The sequence below is a fragment of the Gobius niger genome, assembly GCF_951799975.1.
Source record: "Gobius niger genome assembly, chromosome: 2".
NCBI lineage: Eukaryota > Metazoa > Chordata > Actinopteri > Gobiiformes > Gobiidae > Gobius > Gobius niger.
In genome coordinates, this window is record NC_136853.1 from 41,749,444 (window position 1) to 41,770,959 (window position 21,516).

Consider the following 21,516-nt stretch of genomic DNA (forward strand, 5'->3'; position numbering starts at 1 on the left):
CGCAGACAGAGAGCAAACACGCAGAGCTATGCGCACCGCCTGCTGTGCCGCATAGGAACCACGCGCTGTAGACTTTGGTTCACGAGCGCCATCTAGTGGTATAAAGGTGCTCTGAGAGATCCAAATCCGCGCCATTCTTTCAGCCAAATAGCCTCATCTCCAGTTCGACTTTAACCAAATCTAAAAGCTTCTTGAAAACAGTGTCAAAATAAATGTCACAAAAACCCAACTTAAAAGCAACAAAAAAATGACACAAAAGTGATGAAAAAGTGACAAAAATTTGGAAAAAAGTGACAAAAATATGGGGGGAAAAGGTGACAAAACTGATGGAGAAAAAAAAGTGCTAAAATGTGACGCAATACATATGTGATGAAAAAGTGTAAAAAAAAATAATACGAAAAAGTGACAGAATGTGTTGAAGAAGTGACCCCAAAAAAGTATCAAAAGGCGAGTAAAAAAGTGACTGAAAAGTGACAAAAAAATCTAGGCCTTACTAGATTAGTAACCTTTTAGATTGGGATAAAGCTGAACTGGAGAAAATGCATTTCTATGGCCAGGGGCGGACTGGGACTGAAAAACAGCCCTGGACTCTGGCCAGCCTGGCCCAAATTAGCGTAAATGTGACTCTTCCACAAATACATATGTTAACCTCTTACCCCCCGCCTTAACCGAGAGCATTTTCTCCAGTTCGGCTTTACCCAAATCCAAAGGCTTCTTGACTGGAGAGCAACACTGTAACGTCTCATTTGAAAGCTAAAATCTAGAAAAGTGATGGTAGCTTTTTGTCACGTTGTCGCTCCATTTTTGTTTGTTGTTTGTTTTTGTTGCTTTTTTATTACTTTTTTTGTGGCTTTTTGGCCTGTTCTCGTCACTTTTTTGTCCCTTTTTCGTTGTGTTTTCGTCACTTGCTTTTCGTTTTTTTTTTTTGTCATGTTTATGTTTTGTTTTTTCACCGCTTTTTTCATTGCTTTGTCATCATGTCTTTGTCACATTTTGTTGTGTTTTTGTCACTTTTTTGTCACTTTTTGTTGCTTTTCCAGCACATTTTTGTTTTTGGATGCTTTTCTTTTAAGCTTTTAGATTTGGGTAAAGCTCGGTTACGCCCGGGGGTAAGGGTAAGGTAAAGTGAGGGGCCAGATCGGTGGCCCTAGAACCAGTGGCCCTTCTGTGCTCTTCCTGAATGGACATATGGCCAGTCCGCCCCTGTCTATATGGCCGGGGTTAAGCAGGCATATTGGGACAGCACAATTCACAGAAAGAAAACTATAGGTATCCCAAGGCAACCGGGGAATCATAATTACAGACTAGCTGCAAAGTGTTTATTGTGCGTAATGTTTATTTTTACTGGTGAGTTTTCTACAAGTTCAGTAGGCTACTGGTCTAGTTAAGGCCACCTAGAAAGATCAAAGCCTAAGTCATTATCTCACAGCTAGATAGGCAACATGCCAAAGCTGACAAACCTGCTCTCACTTTGAGTATTTGGTTTGAGCAAATAACACTACAGGCCAAACAGACGCCTGGCAACAGAGAGAATACACACATTTGCGGGAACGCACGAGTAGCTGAGGAGGGGAAACCTGGTGCTGAGCGGAACGTGCAGACGCGCACGTGTCCGCGTTGTCTCATAGGTTGGGCAGCCCCGCTTTGAGAAGTGCCATAAAGCTTTGAGGACGTGATTAAGCGCGTTATGGAGTAATAGTGTTACCTCAGCCCACTTTAACACAGTGTTCCATAAAGTCGAGTCGTTTACAAACTGGCCAATTGCCAGAAGTAAAAGTGGTAATTGAAATAGTGTTTTGTTCAATTAAAGGAACAGGCCACCGTTTTTCCATCCTGAGATATGTTCTTGCCTGAGCGTGGACGAGTTGATGCGTACCTGTCTGGTCTCTACATGTGCGCTCAGTCAGGCAAAAATAACAAAGATGTTGTTAGCATTTAGCCTCTCCTTCTCTCCACGTGGACCCAAACGGAGGTGAGGTTATAAGTGACCAAGCCCTTCCTCGTTTCCCCTATTTAGATATTGTTATGTGAGTAGTTACATGATCCAGTGGATAAAAAGGAGTAGGCCTACTATATTGTAAGGCGTAATGACACCTTAGGAGCACTTCGACTTTACTGCATTGACTTGAAGTGCTCCTAAGGTATTATTACGCCTTACAATATAGTTCCCCTTTTCATCCGCTTAGAAAATCCACATGTTTAATTTTGTGAGACTATACTTGGATCGTGTAACTACTCAAATAACTGTATTTAAATAGGGAAAACGTGGAAGAGCTTGGTCGCTTCTAACTTCACCCCTGTTTGGGTCCTTAAAGGGACCAGCTGCAGTTGATATTTTTATACTCACTACTGCCACCTCAGGTCTTATGTGCACCTGCAGGTTCAAAATTAAGCTCGTGCATGACGACCTTTTGGAGTGATAGTGCAGGATTATAGAGGCAGTTGTGGTGAACAGGTCTGAAAGAGTGTGATATAACCTGATATTCTCGACGAGAAGGGACAGGCAGCTCATATTTTTAATGACTTGAGATAATGTCACACTAATTATAAACCTCGTAGTGTTTCAGCTGATGTGGATTAGCAGAATGAATGACTCCAAACATGCAAAGCAGGAAACACAGATATAATTGTTTAAATATAGCCTAATAATATTACTAATTAATCAACTTGGCATCTGTTCTTCGCCAAGTTTTGTACAGTTCCAATAAAATCACCGCTTTTTGATGCTGTTGTGAGTTGTGCTGACTGAGAAGCGATATTAAGCTTGTTCCACATGTTCCATTCGTCATCTCCATTTTTGACAGTTAAAACACAGTATCTACCTAAGAATTTTCAGCCGCCCTCCTTCTCACGTTTGAGTAGAAAGGTTTTGTAGGCGCCTTTGAGAAATAAAACGTGCTCTAAACTAAATATTTCACAACGTGCTGTAATACACTGTTTTGCAATGACTGAAATGACTGACTTGCCTCACGATCACCTCCACGATGACCCCTCCGCTTTCTCAAATCACTGATAGTGAGTTATTTATAGTTTATTTGGAGTTTTTCTACCTGATCTCAGAAATGACACGTAAGGTTAAGAAAAGTGGAGTTGGGAAACGGCATTGGGTTTGTTCATGGTGTTTGCCTTGATAAAGCAATCAACATAGAGGAAGAAACAGAAAGAGCATAAATGATACAGTGGCTGATGTGACCCTCTGTACGGTTTAAAGGAACAGGCCTTACCTGAGTTTAGATGAGTTGATGCGTACCTGTCTGGTCTTTGTGCATGCCCTCAGTCACGCAAAACGACAAAGATGTTGTTAGCATTTGGCCTCTCCCAATGTATTCCTATAGCTCCAAACAGGGGTGAAGTTGGAAGCTACCAAGCTCTTCCACGGACACGCACAAAGACCAGACAGGTACATATCAACTCGTCTAAACTCAGGTAAGAACATAGCTCAGAATGCAGTGGCATAGCAAGGGTACCAAGGGCCCCAAGCAAGAATGTCGGTAGGGGGACCTCCTGGATCACCTGACAACTCCCAATATGCAGTTCTCTGCATACATTTTCCTCAGAAAAGAAGGCAGAGGTTCTTTAGATCATGATGAGTGTTGCAATAAACTGGTTTCACTTTAGAAATATAATCTGGTGGAGCCATGAGTAAAAAAGTTTGTCCACGGCTCATTATTAACATTAGGGAACCAGGACTCACTAAAGCAGCAGCAGGATGGGGATAAACAGCGCCACGGAGCATTGGTGGAGAGATGAGGTAACTGCATCATCAAAATCCTTAGGAACACTGTGTTTATCAAGCTGGTTTACTGCAGGCTTCTGAATAACAGGCTGATTCATGGGGGCCCTTGACTGTTGGGGGCCCTAACAGTCAAGGGGCACGCTACGCCTCTGTCAGTATGGAAAAAAGTGGCCTTTTCCTTTAAGTCGATCTAACAAGAAATTCACTGTTTGCAGCAAATGCAAATGGGAATAACTAGGGCCCAGTTCATTATACTGCGATGAGGAGTTTGGAGCTTTGGTGCATGGAGTGGCATGATGCATCTAAGTGCATGCATATTGCGAGCCACATCTTTTTGGAGTCGTCTTTGACCTACTTTTGGGCACTTTTAAATGTTCAATCTGCTGTGGTCTTGTGTGGAGTGACCCTGTGACGCTTCAGGACATGCCACGTTGACCCCTGGCCGTATGAAATGTCACAGCTCTAGTATTTAGGCCACGGTTTCAACACGAGAACCATCAGCCAATCCCAACACTGGATCTACTTCTCACGTTCACAACATGCACTCAGCATGCCCTAACACTGGATCTACTTCTCACGTTCAGACCATGCACTCAGCACGCACCTGCAACCAGTGACAGGTTTAACCACTGACCTGAATCTCACCAGAGGTATGTCTTGTGACCCCAAGCTTTTAGTGCACGTGACAGGGTTTGGTAGAAATTTCGTTAACTGTGATGTAAAAAACGTTTCTAGCTTGCAGGGAACTTCCGAACACCTTTCTCATGACCTTTCTTCATATTGTAATACCATTCGTGTAGTATAGTTACATTTAGATGATAAACTTCTCAGGAGATAATCAGGGCATAGAAATAATAATGATTTTCTGTCAAATGTGTCAAAGATGTTTTCAAAATAGGTCAACAAACACACTTTTCAAGCCAAATGAGTGTGATCATGTAATTCAGTAAACGTCATCTCATCATACTCCCCTGTCTACTGGCCTGTGGTATCAATTAACTTGTCCAACGGGCCTCTTCTGTGTCTTATCCAACATTTGTCTTGAGCTGAATTAAGCCTGCTCCAGTGGGACCTCTCCTGACATCCTTCACTGTACCCTCCGGGCCATTGTTCGCCGTTACATAAGGTTTTACTAGGCTGCCTCTGTGCTCACTCTCCAATTAACGGCTCTCCAAAGAATTACTGTATCGGTTTCTCATTGTTTTGATTTGACAATGTTGTATCCAAATGCGAAGTTAGTGAGTAGGAAATATAGTTTCAGATTTAATTGGAACACATGAATAAATGTTTATCTTGGGAAATAATGGAAAAAAATATATATATAAACAGGTGGAAATAATCAAATAAATGCAAATAAAGCACAACTATGTTCTGGATTTGTTTATGTCCACCTGGATTGCTACTATCTGGGGTCACTACAGTTGGTCAGTTCTAGGCTCAGCATGTGACCAAAGAGTAAGATCAGCCGACTGCCTGAACATCCTGAATGACCAGGTTATTCCATCAATGCATTCCTTCTTCCCTGATGACACGGCCGTATTCCAAGATGACAATGCCAGGATTCATCTGGCTCATATTGTGGAAGAGTGGTGAGACATCATTTTCAGTCGAGTCCAGAGCTTAACCTCAGTGAGAGCCTTTGGGATGTGCTGGATGTGCTTTGCGCAGAGGTCACAGTCTCCCATCAACAATACTTGTCTTGATCTTGTGGAAAAATTAATGTTAACACTGGAACTTTTAAAGATTTAAAGAAAGGGTCAGCACAGCGGGAGGCGGGAGGTGTTCCAGGCATGTCCTAGAGGGACAAGGCCTCGTGGAAGACCCAGGACACAGTGGTGGGACTATGTCTCCGAGCTGGCCTGGTGTCACCTCGGGGTCCCCCCAGAACAGCTGGAGGAGGTCTGTGTGGATCGGGAAGTCTGGGCATCTCTGCTGAGACTGCTGCCCCCGCGACCCGGCCCCCCGGATAAAGCGGAAGAAAATGGATGGATGGATGGCTGGATGGGTCCGCACAGCAGTGAAAGCTTCCAATGTTTTAATTGTTTCTTATCTTACACCATAAGTATGTCCCCTCCTGGAGACGCCACCTTAACGGTTTGAGCACCCGAATGATCCTGGGAGCTCTGTTGTCGGGGGCTTCGTGCCCCTGGTAGGGTCTCCCATGGCAACCAGGTCCTAGGTGACGGGTCAGAGAAAGAGCGGTTCAGAAGCCCCTTATGAGAGACCAATAGGCCCAGTTAAAAATCATGAGGCCGTCCTTCTGTGGACCCACCACCTGCTGGATGTGCCATAAGGGACAGGTGCAATGTGATTTGAGCAGCTCAGACAGCTGCCCCCACGACCCGGAAACAGACAAGTGGAAGAAAATGGATGGATGGACCATAAGTAGGTGATGCTTCGGGCCTCTGATGAAGGGCATGTCTGATGAAGGGCATGAGGCCCAAAACATCACATACTTATGGTGTAAGAAACAATTAAAAAACTGGGAGCTTTTACTGCTGTGCGGACCCTTTCTTTAAATCTCTGTAATCTTACTTTGGATTCAGCACACAGGTTTTACTGCCTTTGGATGTGCGTGCCTATTTCTGTTTAGCCAAACTCTGGAACTTTTGACATTGCAGACGAATAGAAACAATGCCAGTGCTGTGATCAAAACTGAGGACGGTCCAACCAAGTATTTGAGCAAGTGACCCTTTTTTGTTCATGGTTGGCAGTGAAATAACCAAAAAATGTTTTTATACATAGAACTGGTAGTGTACGGCTGCGATTCAAGTTGTTTTTGAAATAAAGTTCAGGTAATAAAGTGTATCGTGTATTCTATTTGAGACAGCTTATTAAAAGCTCAACAAATTCTGCTACACTCACACAGGTCAGGTTGGTGAAGTGATGTGAAAAAATGTGCAAACCCTAAAGTCAGATGAAAGATCTCTGCAATATAAGATAAGATAAGATAAGATAAGATAAGATGGTAAGATGGTATATAGTGATGTTGCGTCAATAACAATTATTTGGCAATAATATACTGTGCAGCCCAAGTCTAACATCCATACAGTTTGTAACTGGTTTAGTCCAAGTTGCAGGCGTGTCCCAGTTTAGATCTGTTTGGCCTGGTTTAATATATCACCAAGTGCTAAGTGTTAAGTCAACAGTGCACATACTTAAGTCACCAAAGCAACTGACCCTTCAGCTAAGACAAAACTGAAAGTAAAGTATGTCAAGAGTCACGAGACACAGACCAACTTGAGAACAATACGGCAATATCTACAGTCGTAAATCAAAGATTAGACAAAGAAAGTTTTACCTTTTAATAGTTTCTAAAGATGTTTTGAATGACGGGACAGCACAGACTGATCACATTCTTCAGACACTTGAAAATCCAGAAATCAGGTATTTAAAAAAGAAACGTATGTACAACACGGTTATATTTGCATCAGGGAGACTTCAGACTTGTTCCCCAAGATCCAAAATACGAAATTTGTCCAGATTATAGAAGCAGGCCTTGACCACGCGACCTCCAAAATACCGTCCATTTAGATCCACAACAGCTGAGGAGAAAAGGAAAACATTAATCAATCGCTGCATCTAGTAAATGTGACTCTGCAATACTGAATTACATGTTGAGAAAGACACAGAATGAGAAAGCAAAAGCTGTTGATTGGTCTTAATCTGTTTTATCAAAGCTTCCTCGAATGATAGACATTTCCTTACATGATTTTCAACAATTCAAAATCAAAAACCCTAAAGCAATCAGGTGGTAATGTCATCTCTTCAGTATAAAAAGATAAACTGATACAATAAAGGCAAGTGCAAACAGCGGCTTGATTAACAATTTACAACACTGATGTGACCAGACAATACGTCCAGGAGCAATAACCCTACATAACCAACTAAAGCTCTCATTGGGCAGAAATGCTTGGTTTAATATTTTGCTTTAGTTTTATAGTAAGACATTAATAAACATACTTATTTGAAAATAAGGTAAAATAAAACAGTGCACGTTTCAACATCTTCTAAATGTCGGTTCCATTGTCAACACACTGATTCAAACGATTTTGAAAGCTTTGGTCTTTTAAAGCATGTCGGTATTTTGAATAGGGTTTTCCAGGGTCTGTGGGTGATTGTCAGAAACCAGGAATTTGAGATAATCCTACAGGAAAGAAACATACAGGGCTAAATGAGGCGAGTGTGCAGGTCAGTTTAAATCCCCTCTCAGGGAGATCAGTTTTCCTTGGAAGGTTTCTCTCAAAAATCCATTCAGATCAAAGACTGTAAAAATAATAGACAGTGTCTGCTCACTCCTCCTCGTTTATGTTCATAACTATATTCTCGACAGGGAATCCATGCTGGATTTACAGACTCCTCCAACCCAGCTCCCACTGAGCATGTGCCTAAAAAGGGCATAAGGGCGGGATCGTCACTGTAGACTCGGGGGGCGCCTCGTTCAGTCGTTAGCTCTGATGCTAACGGCCTGTCAATCAAATTCAGGCCCTCATTAATAAACGAGATTTCTAAAAAAAAAAAAAAACACGCCTGGTTTCTTTAATTGTAACTAACCCAGCATTATCACAGGAGGAATATCTAGCTGCAGAAAATTTCACAAAATTAGAAACCTGGCTTTACAGTTGAGTGTGTGTGAAGAGCAATGATTTCTTATGGAAAACTAGCTTGTTCTGCCGCCACTAGATTATGTATTGCAACAACGATGGGGAATGGCGGCCCCCGTGTCGTAGTCACAGAACTCTGCTTCCCGTGGCCATTGGTTTAGACGGAGTATCCATGAAGAATTCGACGAAGAAAACGACCCGAAAATGCCGAGGGCAACTGCATGTCTATGAGCAGAGGCCAAGGGCTACAAGGTTTATCCATATCAAATCGCAATCGAGGTTTTGATTACTGCAATAACCTAACCTCAAGAGGCTGAGGGTTTTTTTTCATTTGAATGATAGATGTTCACCAATCAGAATAGTGGAGCCTGTGGTCTCAGGTTCAGCTACAACAGATAAAAAGTTCTGAGTTTCCATAAAGCAGATTCTACAGTGTTTAGACAGACGCCATGTGATTCCAGCGCAGACTTATTTTAGTCACGTGGCTGTCCCCTTGAGGTACTCAGAATGTCAGGGAAACTCCTCCTGAAGAGGGAGCTGTCCACATGGAACCAAATATTTATGAAAGTAGACTGAAACAGGAATTGACAAAAACTTCCCATCCAGCCCCTTCCTTTTGGCCCTCACTCACCCCACTGTGACCCTTGTTACCTTTATCTTCAAGTTCCCACGCTACAGCTAATGATAAAAACTGTGTTCATAGTAGAACAGGCAAAATACAGCAAATTCTCCAAACCCTGTGCTTTCTTCAACATTGTCCCGTTTCCTGGTTGTGTGATGCAAGTGTATTTCAGGGGCACGGTGTTGGGTCGATGGGACACTTAATGATGTAATCCTTCTGGGAGCCCCGTCTCACCTCATTTCTGATCTGGGACAACTCATTTAGGAGTTCTTTTTATTTTTTTTATTACACATAATTTGGGAGCACTTATGCAAGGGCGGGAAATGGAAATTACGTAAAGTTTACATAAATAAAAACGTGTTATAACTACTGGGTCACGAGCTGCTCCCGTGGCCTTACGTGACCAGGAAACTCTGCTTATCAAAAACATGGCTCACCTTTAATCGCAGACTCCACTCTCTCGAACTCTAGGAATATCCTGACGGCTTCATCATCCGTCACATCCGCGATCTGTAAATGCGTCGATGAGTAAAGAGAGCTGAGGTACAGTGTTGATCTGACACAAAGCCACTGCACTCACCTCGAATATGACACATTTGACCACTTTGCCGTATTTCTCACACTCCTCTTTGGTCTCCTCCTCCAGGTCTTCATCCACCTCTCCTGGACCGACCATGTTCTGAAAAAAGACAGTGATGCATAAGCTCAGACCGTGGCAAGGCTTTCAATAGCTCTTAGTCATTGGACATCCGCTATCTTTATTGATACAGACACCGAACAGGTAACAGTGCTAATGTTGTTGCTATGACAATAGCCGATTCGATACGTGACATGTGACTCACGATAACGATAACCTTACGATACGCCGATTCCTCGCCGTGCTGGAAAATCTAAGGACCGGGGACACCCGCGCCGCCCGTCGTCACCTGCTGCCAACATTTATTTGGACTTTATGTTTGCCCGGATACTAAATTTGCCTGAACTTTACATTGTGATATTTACTCTTCTGTTTTATTGCCTTAATGTTTAGTGCAGCCCTGTGAGGAAACTCATGTTGTGATATATGGCCATAGAAAACCATTGATAATTTTATAGAGAATTCAGTCGGAACAGAATAGGGCTGAAACGACTAATCGATTGATTAATCGACGACTAATCGATTATTGAAATAGTCGACAACTATTTCAGTAATTGATTAATCGTTTTCTGGTTCACACAGACTAAAATGGAGCAAAAATTACATAAAAATGCAGTATTTTTGATGAAAACCTACTTTGATTTTATATTTAGGGTCTGTAGTGTTTTGTACATTGTTGCATTAATAGAGCCTTCAAAAAACATTTCCCTTTAGTTTACTCCATCAACACATCCTCAAACAGCGCCACTTAAGCTAAAATGTGCTAAAATAAATTGAAAAAATAAAATTTTCCTACACCATTCACAGCCAAGCGATTAATCGCAAAAATAATCGATAGACTAATCGATTACAAAATAATCGTTAGTTGCAGCCCTAGAACTGAACATTATTGACTCTATTGACTGTGAAAGAAGTGGAGCACTGCCACCTCATTATGTCGGTCATTAATTTGGTATCGTATCATTCTGCAAAATATTACGATAAATTGGAATAATTATATACTGTATGTCAATCCCCTGTATGACAGCGTATGATATTTTGAACAGATCTTTATGAAAAAGAACTGAACTTTTGCTTTTGTGCAGTTTACACAAAAGAAACAGCACAAGTAAAAGTCTTTTGCCCCAAAAATAGTTGTCAGATGTCAGTGATGTCTGGCTTCTTTAAAAAACATAAAAATAAGATAATGAGGCTCCTTAATTGGAGTGGAATATTCGGGACCTGCTCAGATCAAAGGGACCACTTTCCTACAGCACAGAGACAACACCCGCCCTCTACACAGAAATCCTCCACCTGGTCCCGTCACCAAGCTTCCCGACAGTTAAATCAAATATGAACACTATGAAAAGATGCGGTACGCGGTGCAGTATTTTGGTCTATTCAAGTGCCTCTTACAATCAACCTGCCTCAAGTCTAAGAATTACTTTGACCCTAAAAACAGATCTTTTTATTTTTACGCCAGGAAAGAGCGCACTCATGCTGATTAATGCACCCGGGCTATTCTTAGTGCTGTAGGTGGTTGAGGTGGCTGCATGTGGAGGACACAGTAAGACGCGCAAGGCAAGGTTTGACATGATGACTCAGACTAAATCCTGATCACATCAGCACATCTATTCAAACAGTCTGCCCTTGAAAACTAGCTGGATCATAAGGCCGTGAAAATACTGAGGCTTACAATGTGTGGTAATAGAAGATGAACTGAAATAGTGAATGATGATAGTGTAGATGCATTGTTGAATATTGGCAACTTTTGGGGGGAAAGTGGTAATATCTAAACAATGTCCTGGTGCATGAGTGCAACAAACCCAAAATGTTAAGTCTGGAGCCCTCTTGTGCTGCCATAGCTGCCATGGGGCTGACTGGAGCATAAGAGGGGTGCCTACATAAATAATTTCAATCCTCTGTCGGAAAAGAGCATGATGTACTACATCCCTTAAAGGGGCTAAATGCAAGTTAGCCATTTTATACTCACTACTGCCACCTCAGGTCATATGTGTAACTGCACCATCTATATTAAGCTTGTGCATGACGGCACTTCGGACTCGAAGTAAAACTAAAAAGTTTTAAGTGACAGTGCAGGATTTTAGAGGCAGTTGTGGTGAATAGGTCTGGGCTCATTCTACACATTATGACATGGCTGGAACATGTAGGGGGAGGAAAATACTATTTTAACATTTTAAACTCTGTATAGTCCCTTTAAACAGGACACAGAGCTGGATTTGAATCACCAAGCTCTCAGGTATGAATTTGATCTGGGAAAACTCTCAGTATAATACATTTCACAGCTGGGATAATAAATAAATCATATATACTTAAAGGAATAGTTCACAGTTTTTACATACTGAGATATGTTCTTACCTGAGCTTAGACGAGTTGATGTGTATCTGTCTAGTCTTTGTGCGTGCGCTCAGTCATGCAAAACAACCAAAGGTGTTGCTAGCATTTGGCCTCTCCCAATGTATTCCTATAGCTCCAGACGGGGGTGAAGTTGGAAGCTACCCTGCTCTTCCACGGGCACAAAGACCAGACAGGTACGCATCAACTCGTCTAAGCTCATGCAAGAACACATCTCAGTATGGAAAAACGGTGGCCTGTTCCTTTAAAACATTTGCCTCCAGACCTACCCTTAGCAACACCACTTTGGTCGGGTTTTTGAGGATCTCTGTGAGAGGGTTGGCGTCTGATTTTTTGGAAGCATCTGCTGCTGCAGCTGAAAAAAACAACAAGAGATAAGTTGACATAAATCATTTAAATGTAAAGTATGGTTTTTAATCCATGTAAATAAAATCACTCAAATTAGTACGGTGAGGTGGATCACCCCGCATGTGCATAAGGCAAGGGTTAGGGATGGCTCGTAAGCATCATAAAACCATAAACTATCAGCGCTTGTGTCATTTAAAATATGTTTCTCAGTGTTTTGGTATATTTGCTGGCTACTTTCACTGCCCCACACTAGTACCATGATGCAACTGGGACATCTAGTGGCTAAAAGCAGAGCATGCATCTAAATATCTCAAAACGGGACATCAGGGTTCTTCTCACACACTAAAGCTAAATAAGTCTATATATAACTATAGAACCAAATCTCTAATGCCAGGGCCAGTTTGAGAATTTGAATCAGAGGTTATTTCTTCATTTCATGTGCAGCACTTTGAAAGTACTCAGGGTCCTGCAGTACTCAGTCAATGTGCCGTAAAGCCAATGCAGACAGTGGCTATATGGCCACAGATGTTTAGCATGTGACTGAGGAAAAAATAAATAATAATAAAAATAAATATAGTTAAGTTGACCAATATACAAATCAGGAAACAAAGGTTAATGTGGGGTAAAGCTTTTAGACTGGCCTTAAACCGTTTTTCAGTGCCACTACTTTTTTCTACTAAGATACTTGGTTGATGATGCCAGTACCTGTCCTCCTGAACAATTATTTTCCAGTACTGTGTTATTCATCATGTATATAGATCTGAACAATAAAATACATTCTATTAAAGGGATATTTCAGGATTTTTGACATTTCCTAGTTATCCAGAGTGTTTCTGGAGTTTTTTTTCTCTTTTATAATTCATGCAGTCCTTATATTTGAGGAGTTTAGTGGTTCTAGGCTAGTGCATGTCTATGGTAACTAGTAGCCTGCATTAAAAACAGTCTGACCTGAGCACAGTGCACCTGAGGCAAATCACTTATAACACCAGACTACCCATATATAAATTCCTGTGTTGATTGAATAACTTCTAAATATAACCATTTTGCATTTAAAATAATTTATATTTGAGCAGCATCACCCCTCTGGTTGTAAGCTATGCAGCGGCGGAGTGATCTGCTAGGTTACCGGATCTAGTTTGTTTACCTGCGGCCGGCATTACTACACGTGGAATTCACAGAGGAGCTTTCTACAAATCAGATATGGCAACGTTTGGAGGACGACCCAATGATTTTGAAGAGGTTTTTAATGCAGGCTACTAGTTACCATAGACATGCACTAGCCTAGCACTAGCCTAGCATCACTAAACTCTTGAAATAAAAGGACTGCATGATTTAAAACATAAATATATCTCCAGAAATCAAAAACACTCTGGATAACTAGGAAATGAGACCCTATGTCAAAACTCTTGAAATATCCCTTTAAAAACTTAACAAACATGCACCAGTTTTGACAACAATCCCGGTTACCAAAGTCTTTGTAGGGGGACAGCTAAAAAACAATCCAGGCCTGTATCTACTGGAGGTTGTTAAAACAGTGAATGGTCGGAGCGGAGCTATGGGAGAAAGCCATGCAAACACACGGACCCACGTTCAGTGAGAGAAGCTCAAACCTGCAGAGGTCGAAGTGTCGGCTGCCAGACCGGAGCCCGCTGCTCACAACCACGATGTAAAGAAATACACACATGCACACAACATCACAGAATGGCGACCACATACTTCTCCACAACAGGCAAAATTAATTCAAAAGTACAGCAGCAACTATTGATCATTTTGTCTGAGATTAATCTAAAATGTCGCTGAATTTTAACCACATAAAGTGACACAGACAATACCATGTAAATCTTTAATAAATCTAAATTCAACTCTGGAATGGACCATAATTACTACAATGACCTGCTAAAAAACAAACATGACATGACACAGCCCGTTTACCACACTTATGAACAAATAACACTATATAGTTGCTTGATTAAACAGTGCTGTTGGCGTTACCTTTCTCTGCGGCGTCTCCCACTATGATCTTGCCTCCTCGCTTGCTGGTCTTCTCCACGGACAGCGCGGTGCTCAGACCCTGCTCGTGTTTGCCCAGGCCCTGCCCCTCTTTGAAACCATATTTCTGCATGATCTTGTGGGCCACTGTGCCTCTGTGGGTGAAAAGAATATGTAAGGTTTGATGCATAAAGGGAGTTAATAATCACAACCTGATGCACAATAGGGGCAGCACATTTAATATCAATCCATGGCAATTCATCTACATTTAATCACAATCTCAACTTTGGTCAATCACACACATTTACACATCCTGTATTATTTGTTTATTGTTTTGCTCACCCCATATTAGCCAGGAAGGAGCTGGTGGGTCCTGGAGGAGATCGCGGCCGGTCCGAGTCATCGTACATCGGAGGAGGAATGGCCGCTTTTGGAGCTCGGGACGGTCGACTTTCATCTTCATATGTAAATGGAGAGGGCCCTGGAAGCAGAACTGAACTTAAATATATGGCAACGTTTGCAACATTTCACAAAACAATTGCGACAGAGTATTTACCGTCACACAATTACAACAAAGTAACAACAAATTGCAACAAAGTAACAACAAACAGGACCAAAGCAAGCATAAAATGGAACTTATCTAAGAAAATTATGCAAAAAAATTAACTTTTGCTGATTTTAAAACTACCACACGTTTTAATCTCACTCAGATGGAACTCCTCAGTGATTTTGCGATATATTGTGGCACATTGCTTTGATACCCACAGGCAGCAATTGCACTCCTGAATAAAGAGCGGATTGGGATGGAACCCTAACCTCACACTCCCTTTCTGTCTCCTGCCAATTAAGTGTTTATACCCTTGAAGACTGTAGAGAGACTGCCCCTGTATATTGTTTGTTTCTTGTCTTTACTGTGTATTTAACAGTCATATCAAGTCTACTACACCAGTGTTCTAACACCACCTAAAAAACCTTGCTAAAATAAAAAACACAAGTGTCTAAATCCAATTTGGAGAGACTAATTCATTCATATTGTAACGGCCTGCTCGCTGGCCTTTCCAAACGAGCTGTTAGAGCTGCAGTTTATTCAAAATGCTGCGGCTCGAGTCCTGACCAGAACCAGGAAACACAACCATATTAGTCCAGTGCTCCCGTCACTCACAGAACAGACTTTAAAACAGCTCTGCTAGCGTACAAGTCTCTTCATGGTCGGGCACCAAAGTACATCTCTAATATGTTAAAGCCATATGAACCATCTCAGGCCCTGAGATCCTCAGGGAGGCGTCTCCTGGTGGTTCCCAGAGTCTAGACTAAACACGGTGAGGCTGTGTTTCAGGTTCATGCAAAGGTCTGGAACAGCCTCGGTGAGAACGTGAAACAGGCCTCAACCCCGACTGTGCTTAAGTCCAGGCTGAAAACACCTATGGCAATTGACTGCATTTTAAAGGGGCTAGATGCAAGTTAGCCATTTTATGCTAACTACTGCCACCTCTGGTCATACATGTAACTGTTGTGGTGAACAGGTCTGAGCTCATTCTACACAATAGGACATTGTAGGAACATGTAGGGGGAGGAAAATACATAATTCTAACATTTTTAAATTCTGTATAGTCCCTTTAAATAATTTTAATATATAATTTTAATATATACATATTTGTATTTTTTTATATTGAGTTTATGAGTTGTATTGATTTAAATGTTTTATTGTGATTTCATCATGTTTTTATTGTGTTTATGTGTTTTTGGTGTTGCTGCGAGACACATTGAGTTGCCTTTTGCATGAAATGTGCTATATAAAGTTACCTGCTGGTCCAAATAAAGAAACCGTGGCCTTGACATTGCGTCATATATTTTTGCAATGCAGATAATTTAGTAATATATAGAACAGCCCTCTCCACAACCAGGTGTGGAATCCCAAATGACTGAGACTGAGGTTGATGCAAATAAATGCAACTTTATTCACACAGAAAATAACCTGCTTAAACTGTGAATGGAGTTTCATAAGGAAGAGATGCCACCTACCTTCTCTGTCGATAAGTGAAGACGGAGGGGCGATGGCTGCTCCACCCAAACCTGTGGAAAATATTGAAAATGATTTGTTTTTACTTTACTCACAACTGAAAGGGCGACGCAGACAATTATGGACGTTATAAAAAGTGAATTGTTTGCATTTCAAAAGCCATCACTTACTCCTTTTCCTCCGCTCTTTCTCATAGTCCTCTTCTTCATCAGATTCGCCCTCCGCTGTTGGAAATCGGGAGAACCCACTTGGAGCACCGCCTCCATCATGTCTGTCTTTCCTCTTTCTGTAACCAACACAGAAACATTTTGATCATTAATAATCCGCTGTACGTCACTCTGAGTAAAATAGAATAACACATTTACAAGGTAATACTAATATATAATATAAGCATACTTCTCTCTCTCCTCCATCTCCTTCTGTCTTTCCTGCTCCCTCTGCTTCTGTCGTTCCTCTCGGTGTCGTTTCATCACTTTCTCGTAGTCGTTTGGAAACATAGGATCGTACTCGTCTGCCAGAGGAATCAGCACATCCCCAGACGAGAACCCAATGGGTGCTGGGTCCTGAAAACAAATAAAGTACATCCGGGGCTAAATAACATGCAAGTTTGGAGCGGACAGCTGACTGGTCTGGTTTCAATTCATATATTATAATTATATTCATATATTCATATTCAATCAAATATTTTTCATAAAATACTTGTATTATTCCGATACAAAATGTGTTTATTTTAACAAAAACTAAAAACAACAGTATTATTACACCTATGGACTAAAAAATATATAATATAATATATAATCAGTGAATACATGACTCATGACTTATATACATGCTTGAAATCAAGAACTTACAGGACGATAATTTAAAAATGCACTTTGTTGTGAAATTTTTTCACACATTTTTATCAATTTGTATTTTTTATGATGAACAATGAAAAAAATTAAGCAAGTATATATATATATCGTGTATTAAGAATCTCTATCTCTATTTGTTTTGTCATTATATAATGATACAGATGATTTTAGCCTCACTTCATTGGCTGCCTGTGAGAGTTGATTTTAAATTTTGTTGATCTACTTTTAAATGTTTGAATGGCTTGGCCCCGTCCTACCCCTCTGACCTGATCTGCCCCAGGCTCTCAGGTCAGCTGCGGCTTGTGGTCCCGAAAACTAAAAGGAAGCATCGTGGGGACTGTGCTTTTTCTGTTGCTGCCCCGAAGCTGTGGAACTCCTCCAGAGATTAAGCTCAGTCTCTGCCTGTGTTTAAATCCCTCTTTAAAAACACTCCTTTTCACTTCCTTTTTGCAGGAGTGAGATGTGTTTCAGTTTTCCTACTGTATGTTGTTTGCACTGGATTTGACTTTGTCTTTTATTGTTGGCTGTAGTTTGATGTATTTACAGTATTTTTTGCATCATTTATGAAGAATTTTATTAATCCTTCAATTGTTTTAAGATGTGTGTACAGAACTCGGGCCCGCTGTAAAGTTTTTAAAGTGCGCATAAAGTTGGTATGGTACAGACCTTGATTCCCACGACGGCATGAGGCACAATGTCCAATATTTGTCGGTCATCAATGGAGCCTCCTCTCTTCAGGTCGATGACAGGAGCCAACACTGTGACCGGTTTTGTTCGCTGGGACTAAAATGACACAGAATATCAATTTGTAAATCAATGTATTTTTTATTTGATCTTTATTTAACCAGGAAAGTCCCATTAAGATTAAAGAGCCCAAAGATACAGCATATAAATCTTACAGCATGCGTGGCACGTTATGTAGGGTTACTCACCTTGGCCTGCGTGAGAGCTGCTTTCTTTACTTTGAGCTGAGACTGCAGCAGTTTGAAATTCTTGGACCATCCTTCAGTTTTGGTGTCACTGGCCCCGACACCGAGGTCATCATACAGCGACATCGCGGGCACCCACTGAAATCTAAATGATAAATACACTTTAAATGCCACTGCATGAAGCTAATGCAGTATTTTAGATTTCAGATGTTTTTGCAGCCGTGACAATATTGAGTTTATTTGCAATTTATTACGCTTTGGAACAAAATAAAACAAGAGGAGGTAGAACAGCAATGTCCATTTGCCACTTCTTGCTAATATAAATATGGCCCTACAGCAGGGGTAGGCAAGTTTGCGTCGTGGAGGGCTGATTTGCATCATTGTCGAAAGACCGAAGGGCAGAACCTTAACATTGTTGCCTAGAGTAAAGAACTGTTTTCTCCAAATGCCAATGTTTTACATCAGTGGTTCCCGGGTGGCAGGACTTTGGGACCCACCATTACCCTCGGATGACAAGCCAAGAACCCAAATAAAACTAATTTGTCATATATCGTATAAAATATTGTATTTTCCACACAAGTTGTTGTTGAACAAGCAGTAGATTTCCCTTTAAGACTGAAATTATGATCAAAACAACCCAATAACATTCATTTTAACGGACACAGTTCCTGTTTCCATGCAGTTTCAGATGGAAAATATTGAATAAAAGTTTCCTATAGACTCGCGACCCACTGAAAATGGTTCTGGGTCCCGACCCACCAGTAGAGAATCACTGTTTAACATTATACATGACCAAGCTGGATTTTCTGACAGGACTTTTTAAAAATACTGACACTATTTCTCGCATTTTAAGAGTACTTATCACTAGTATTTGATCTTATTTGCATAATTATATTTCTCAAAATCATCTTGGGGGCCAGAGGTTCTGTACTGGAGGGCCTTAAAATAAATGAGTGCCAATCTTAAATTGAGCATCTCTGTGGTGGGGCAGATTGAAGCCTTTACGTAGGATTGTCTTTGTTTGCTGAGGGGGATGAGATTTCTTTTTTTCCCCTTCTTTTTTTGCAGTACTTTATTTATGTCCATAGTAAGGCACATTGTCAGCATTATTTGTATTCCAATCAACTCTTTTCTGATCCAATCTATGCACAATAGCAATTACAAAGCAACGTGTGAATCTAGTTAGTAAGTAAATGAGTAATCCAAATAATAGTGTGGATTGCTGCTATAACAAGAAGAAAGAGCAGTAGTTACATGGGGAACAACCACAACAACGCACGCTTGCGACTGTGACTGAGGATAGTCTTCGCAAAAAAGCACGGAATAAACAACAGATGCGATAAAATGCGATTCATATTCTGATTAATTTAACTTACCGCTTCAAGAACGGGTACACGAAGGAGCAGAAATAAAGCAATCTTTAATAAACACATTAAATAGGACTCTTCCGTGAGCGGCGGAAGTGGAACCAAAGCTGTACCGGAAGTAGCAGCGCCGTGGGGACTGGATTGGTGACGCGCGCCCCCTAGTGTTTGGCTGTGATGGTCAAAATGAAACAGCCCAAGCATGGATTACACATGGAAGACATTAAATTAGTTTAATAATAGATCCATGTTGTGACCGAGAGCTAAAGCTAAAGTGGGCGTGCCAAATGAAACACCGCGTTTCAGATCATGTGACTTATTAGTTAAGTTTAAAGGTGCATTATGCAACTTTTATGTGACATACACAGTTGATATGTGTGTGCATTTCACCTTGTAGTGCAGGGATTGGCAAGTTAGTGTCACCGAGGGCCGATTTTCTTCATCACCAAATGAAAAACAAAAAACAAAGTTTTCAAATGCCAAATGTTGTGCATAATATATGAAGAATATACAGGCCTAGGGAACTAAACGTCATTAAAGGAATTGTGCCAAAATTAAGGCCTTAGATGTCATCAAAAAGCATTAAATATAAAGTTATTGTAAAATAAAGAGTTTGGTCAAAAAAGATTCAGGTCTAAAACACATTCAGCATCAGTTTGACTGGACTTATACTCAAAAGTTTTCTGTTGTGTCTAATTTGCTTCTGGATGGCATTTGTTAATACCATTTTTTGTTGGTGGTATGAAAAATTACAGTATTTGTGTATTGTAAAGTGTTAAATCGTATTAAAATGCTGACAGTATTTCCTTCATTTTTACACTACTTTAGCAGGTGTTTGATCTTGTATTTTCATTATAAAATTGGGGGCCAGAGGTTTGATGCTGGAGGGCCGGTGTAACGTCGAGATTCACTTCTTTGTCAAGCTGCACTGACAGTATCAACGCCGCGCATGTGCACATGTCTTTGTCTCTCATTAAAAACAAGTTATTGACAGCTGGTAAACTTTGTCTTGCATAATATTACGTACAGTGGGGGAAAAAAGTATTTGGTCAATTTCACATACACATTGTATTGGATTTTGGCCAAACACTTTTTTTCCCCACTGTAGCAGACGACTCTTTCCTCAGCAACTTTTATTACATTTACACGGTCATGCTTTCTGATTATTGTCAAAACTTGTACTTTTTTTGTTTTTAAAGCCTATATTTTCAACAGACAGATATTTAAAGGCAAATTGTTTTAGCAGCTACGTCATTTACTAATTACATGTAGAATAGACTGCCTAATTCGACAGCAAAATTTATGAAATCATGTTATTTGCTGAAAAAGCGGAATTCGATGGCTGAATGTAAAATGACTCGATAGTTCTGTACATGCGCAGCTACGAGAAGTAGTGCAACTCGACAAGCCGTCTGTTTCGATTGTACACCAGATTTGACCCCAGGGCCTGACGTTGCCTTGTTGTAGTGGTTAGCAGGACGTCTTTAACTTCCATCACAGTGGTATCTAGGACACTCCAGAATCAATTGTTTGGTAGGCTTTCACTGTTGACGGTCTCTCTTACAAGAAAACCTACCAAACAATTGATTCTGGAGCGTTGCAGAGGCCACCGCGACCCGAAAGTAAAGGCCACTCACACAGCCGATGGGTCACTACATGGTCAAATACACACAAACATCAACTTTTTCCCCCGCATAAAAAGTTGCATAATGCACCTTTAAAAGATGTCATCGCAACCTCCAAACGTATGCGCATATTTCAAGTTAGGCACCGGGAACATAAACATACTTTATCAACTGTAATGCTTTCAAATCATCAGCAGATGGCAGTATAGAGCCAGGTTTCAGACTTTTTATTGCCTTTGTTAGTGAACAGGTTCATAAACTAGGATTATATTTTTTGCTCGGCTCTATCCTGCAACATGAAACACAAAACATATAGCACAAAACTTAGATAAATAAAAAACTATGGAAACTTTAAAACTACAAGACAATAAGGGGATGGTTAAGGAAGCAGCGTGTTTCAGTTTGAACCACCCAACAGTCATTTGGCCCCTCA

At 40.9% G+C, this 21,516-nt stretch overlaps 1 protein-coding gene across 3 annotated transcripts; it reads right to left on the reverse strand.

Annotated features, from left to right (window-relative positions):
- Positions 1-7,042: 7,042 nt before the first annotated feature.
- On the reverse strand, positions 7,043-19,574 carry rbm17 (RNA binding motif protein 17). Of its 3 annotated transcripts, none has more exons than XM_079552499.1 (13): positions 19,471-19,574; positions 18,098-18,239; positions 17,832-17,948; positions 16,708-16,874; positions 16,482-16,597; positions 16,314-16,364; positions 14,634-14,772; positions 14,295-14,446; positions 13,913-13,951; positions 12,224-12,309; positions 9,543-9,641; positions 9,400-9,472; positions 7,043-7,281 (listed from the first exon to the last, which is right to left on the reverse strand). In XM_079552499.1, the coding sequence occupies exons 2-13, from the start codon at positions 18,218-18,220 to the stop codon at positions 7,178-7,180; spliced, it is 1,266 nt and encodes a 421-aa protein (XP_079408625.1). In that variant the 5' UTR covers positions 18,221-18,239; positions 19,471-19,574; the 3' UTR covers positions 7,043-7,177. The 3 variants fall into 3 exon arrangements, with proteins under 3 accessions (XP_079408625.1, XP_079408623.1, XP_079408624.1); XM_079552497.1 differs by having other exon boundaries at positions 18,098-18,232; positions 19,471-19,551; XM_079552498.1 differs by lacking the exon at positions 13,913-13,951 and having other exon boundaries at positions 18,098-18,232; positions 19,471-19,551.
- Positions 19,575-21,516: the final 1,942 nt, after the last annotated feature.

Bases quoted from the DNA above. Each gene is read 5' to 3' on its own strand.
- rbm17 (XM_079552497.1), bottom strand. From the start codon at position 19,527: ATGTGTTTATTAAAGATTGCTTTATTTCTGCTCCTTCGTGTACCCGTT. The intron at 16,365-16,481 runs GTAAGTGATGGC...TATTTTCCACAG, and splicing joins GAAAGAGCGGAGGAAAAGGA to GTTTGGGTGGAGCAGCCATC. The intron at 12,310-13,912 runs GTTTGAGCTTCT...TGTTTTTTTCAG, and splicing joins CGACACTTCGACCTCTGCAG to CTGCAGCAGCAGATGCTTCC.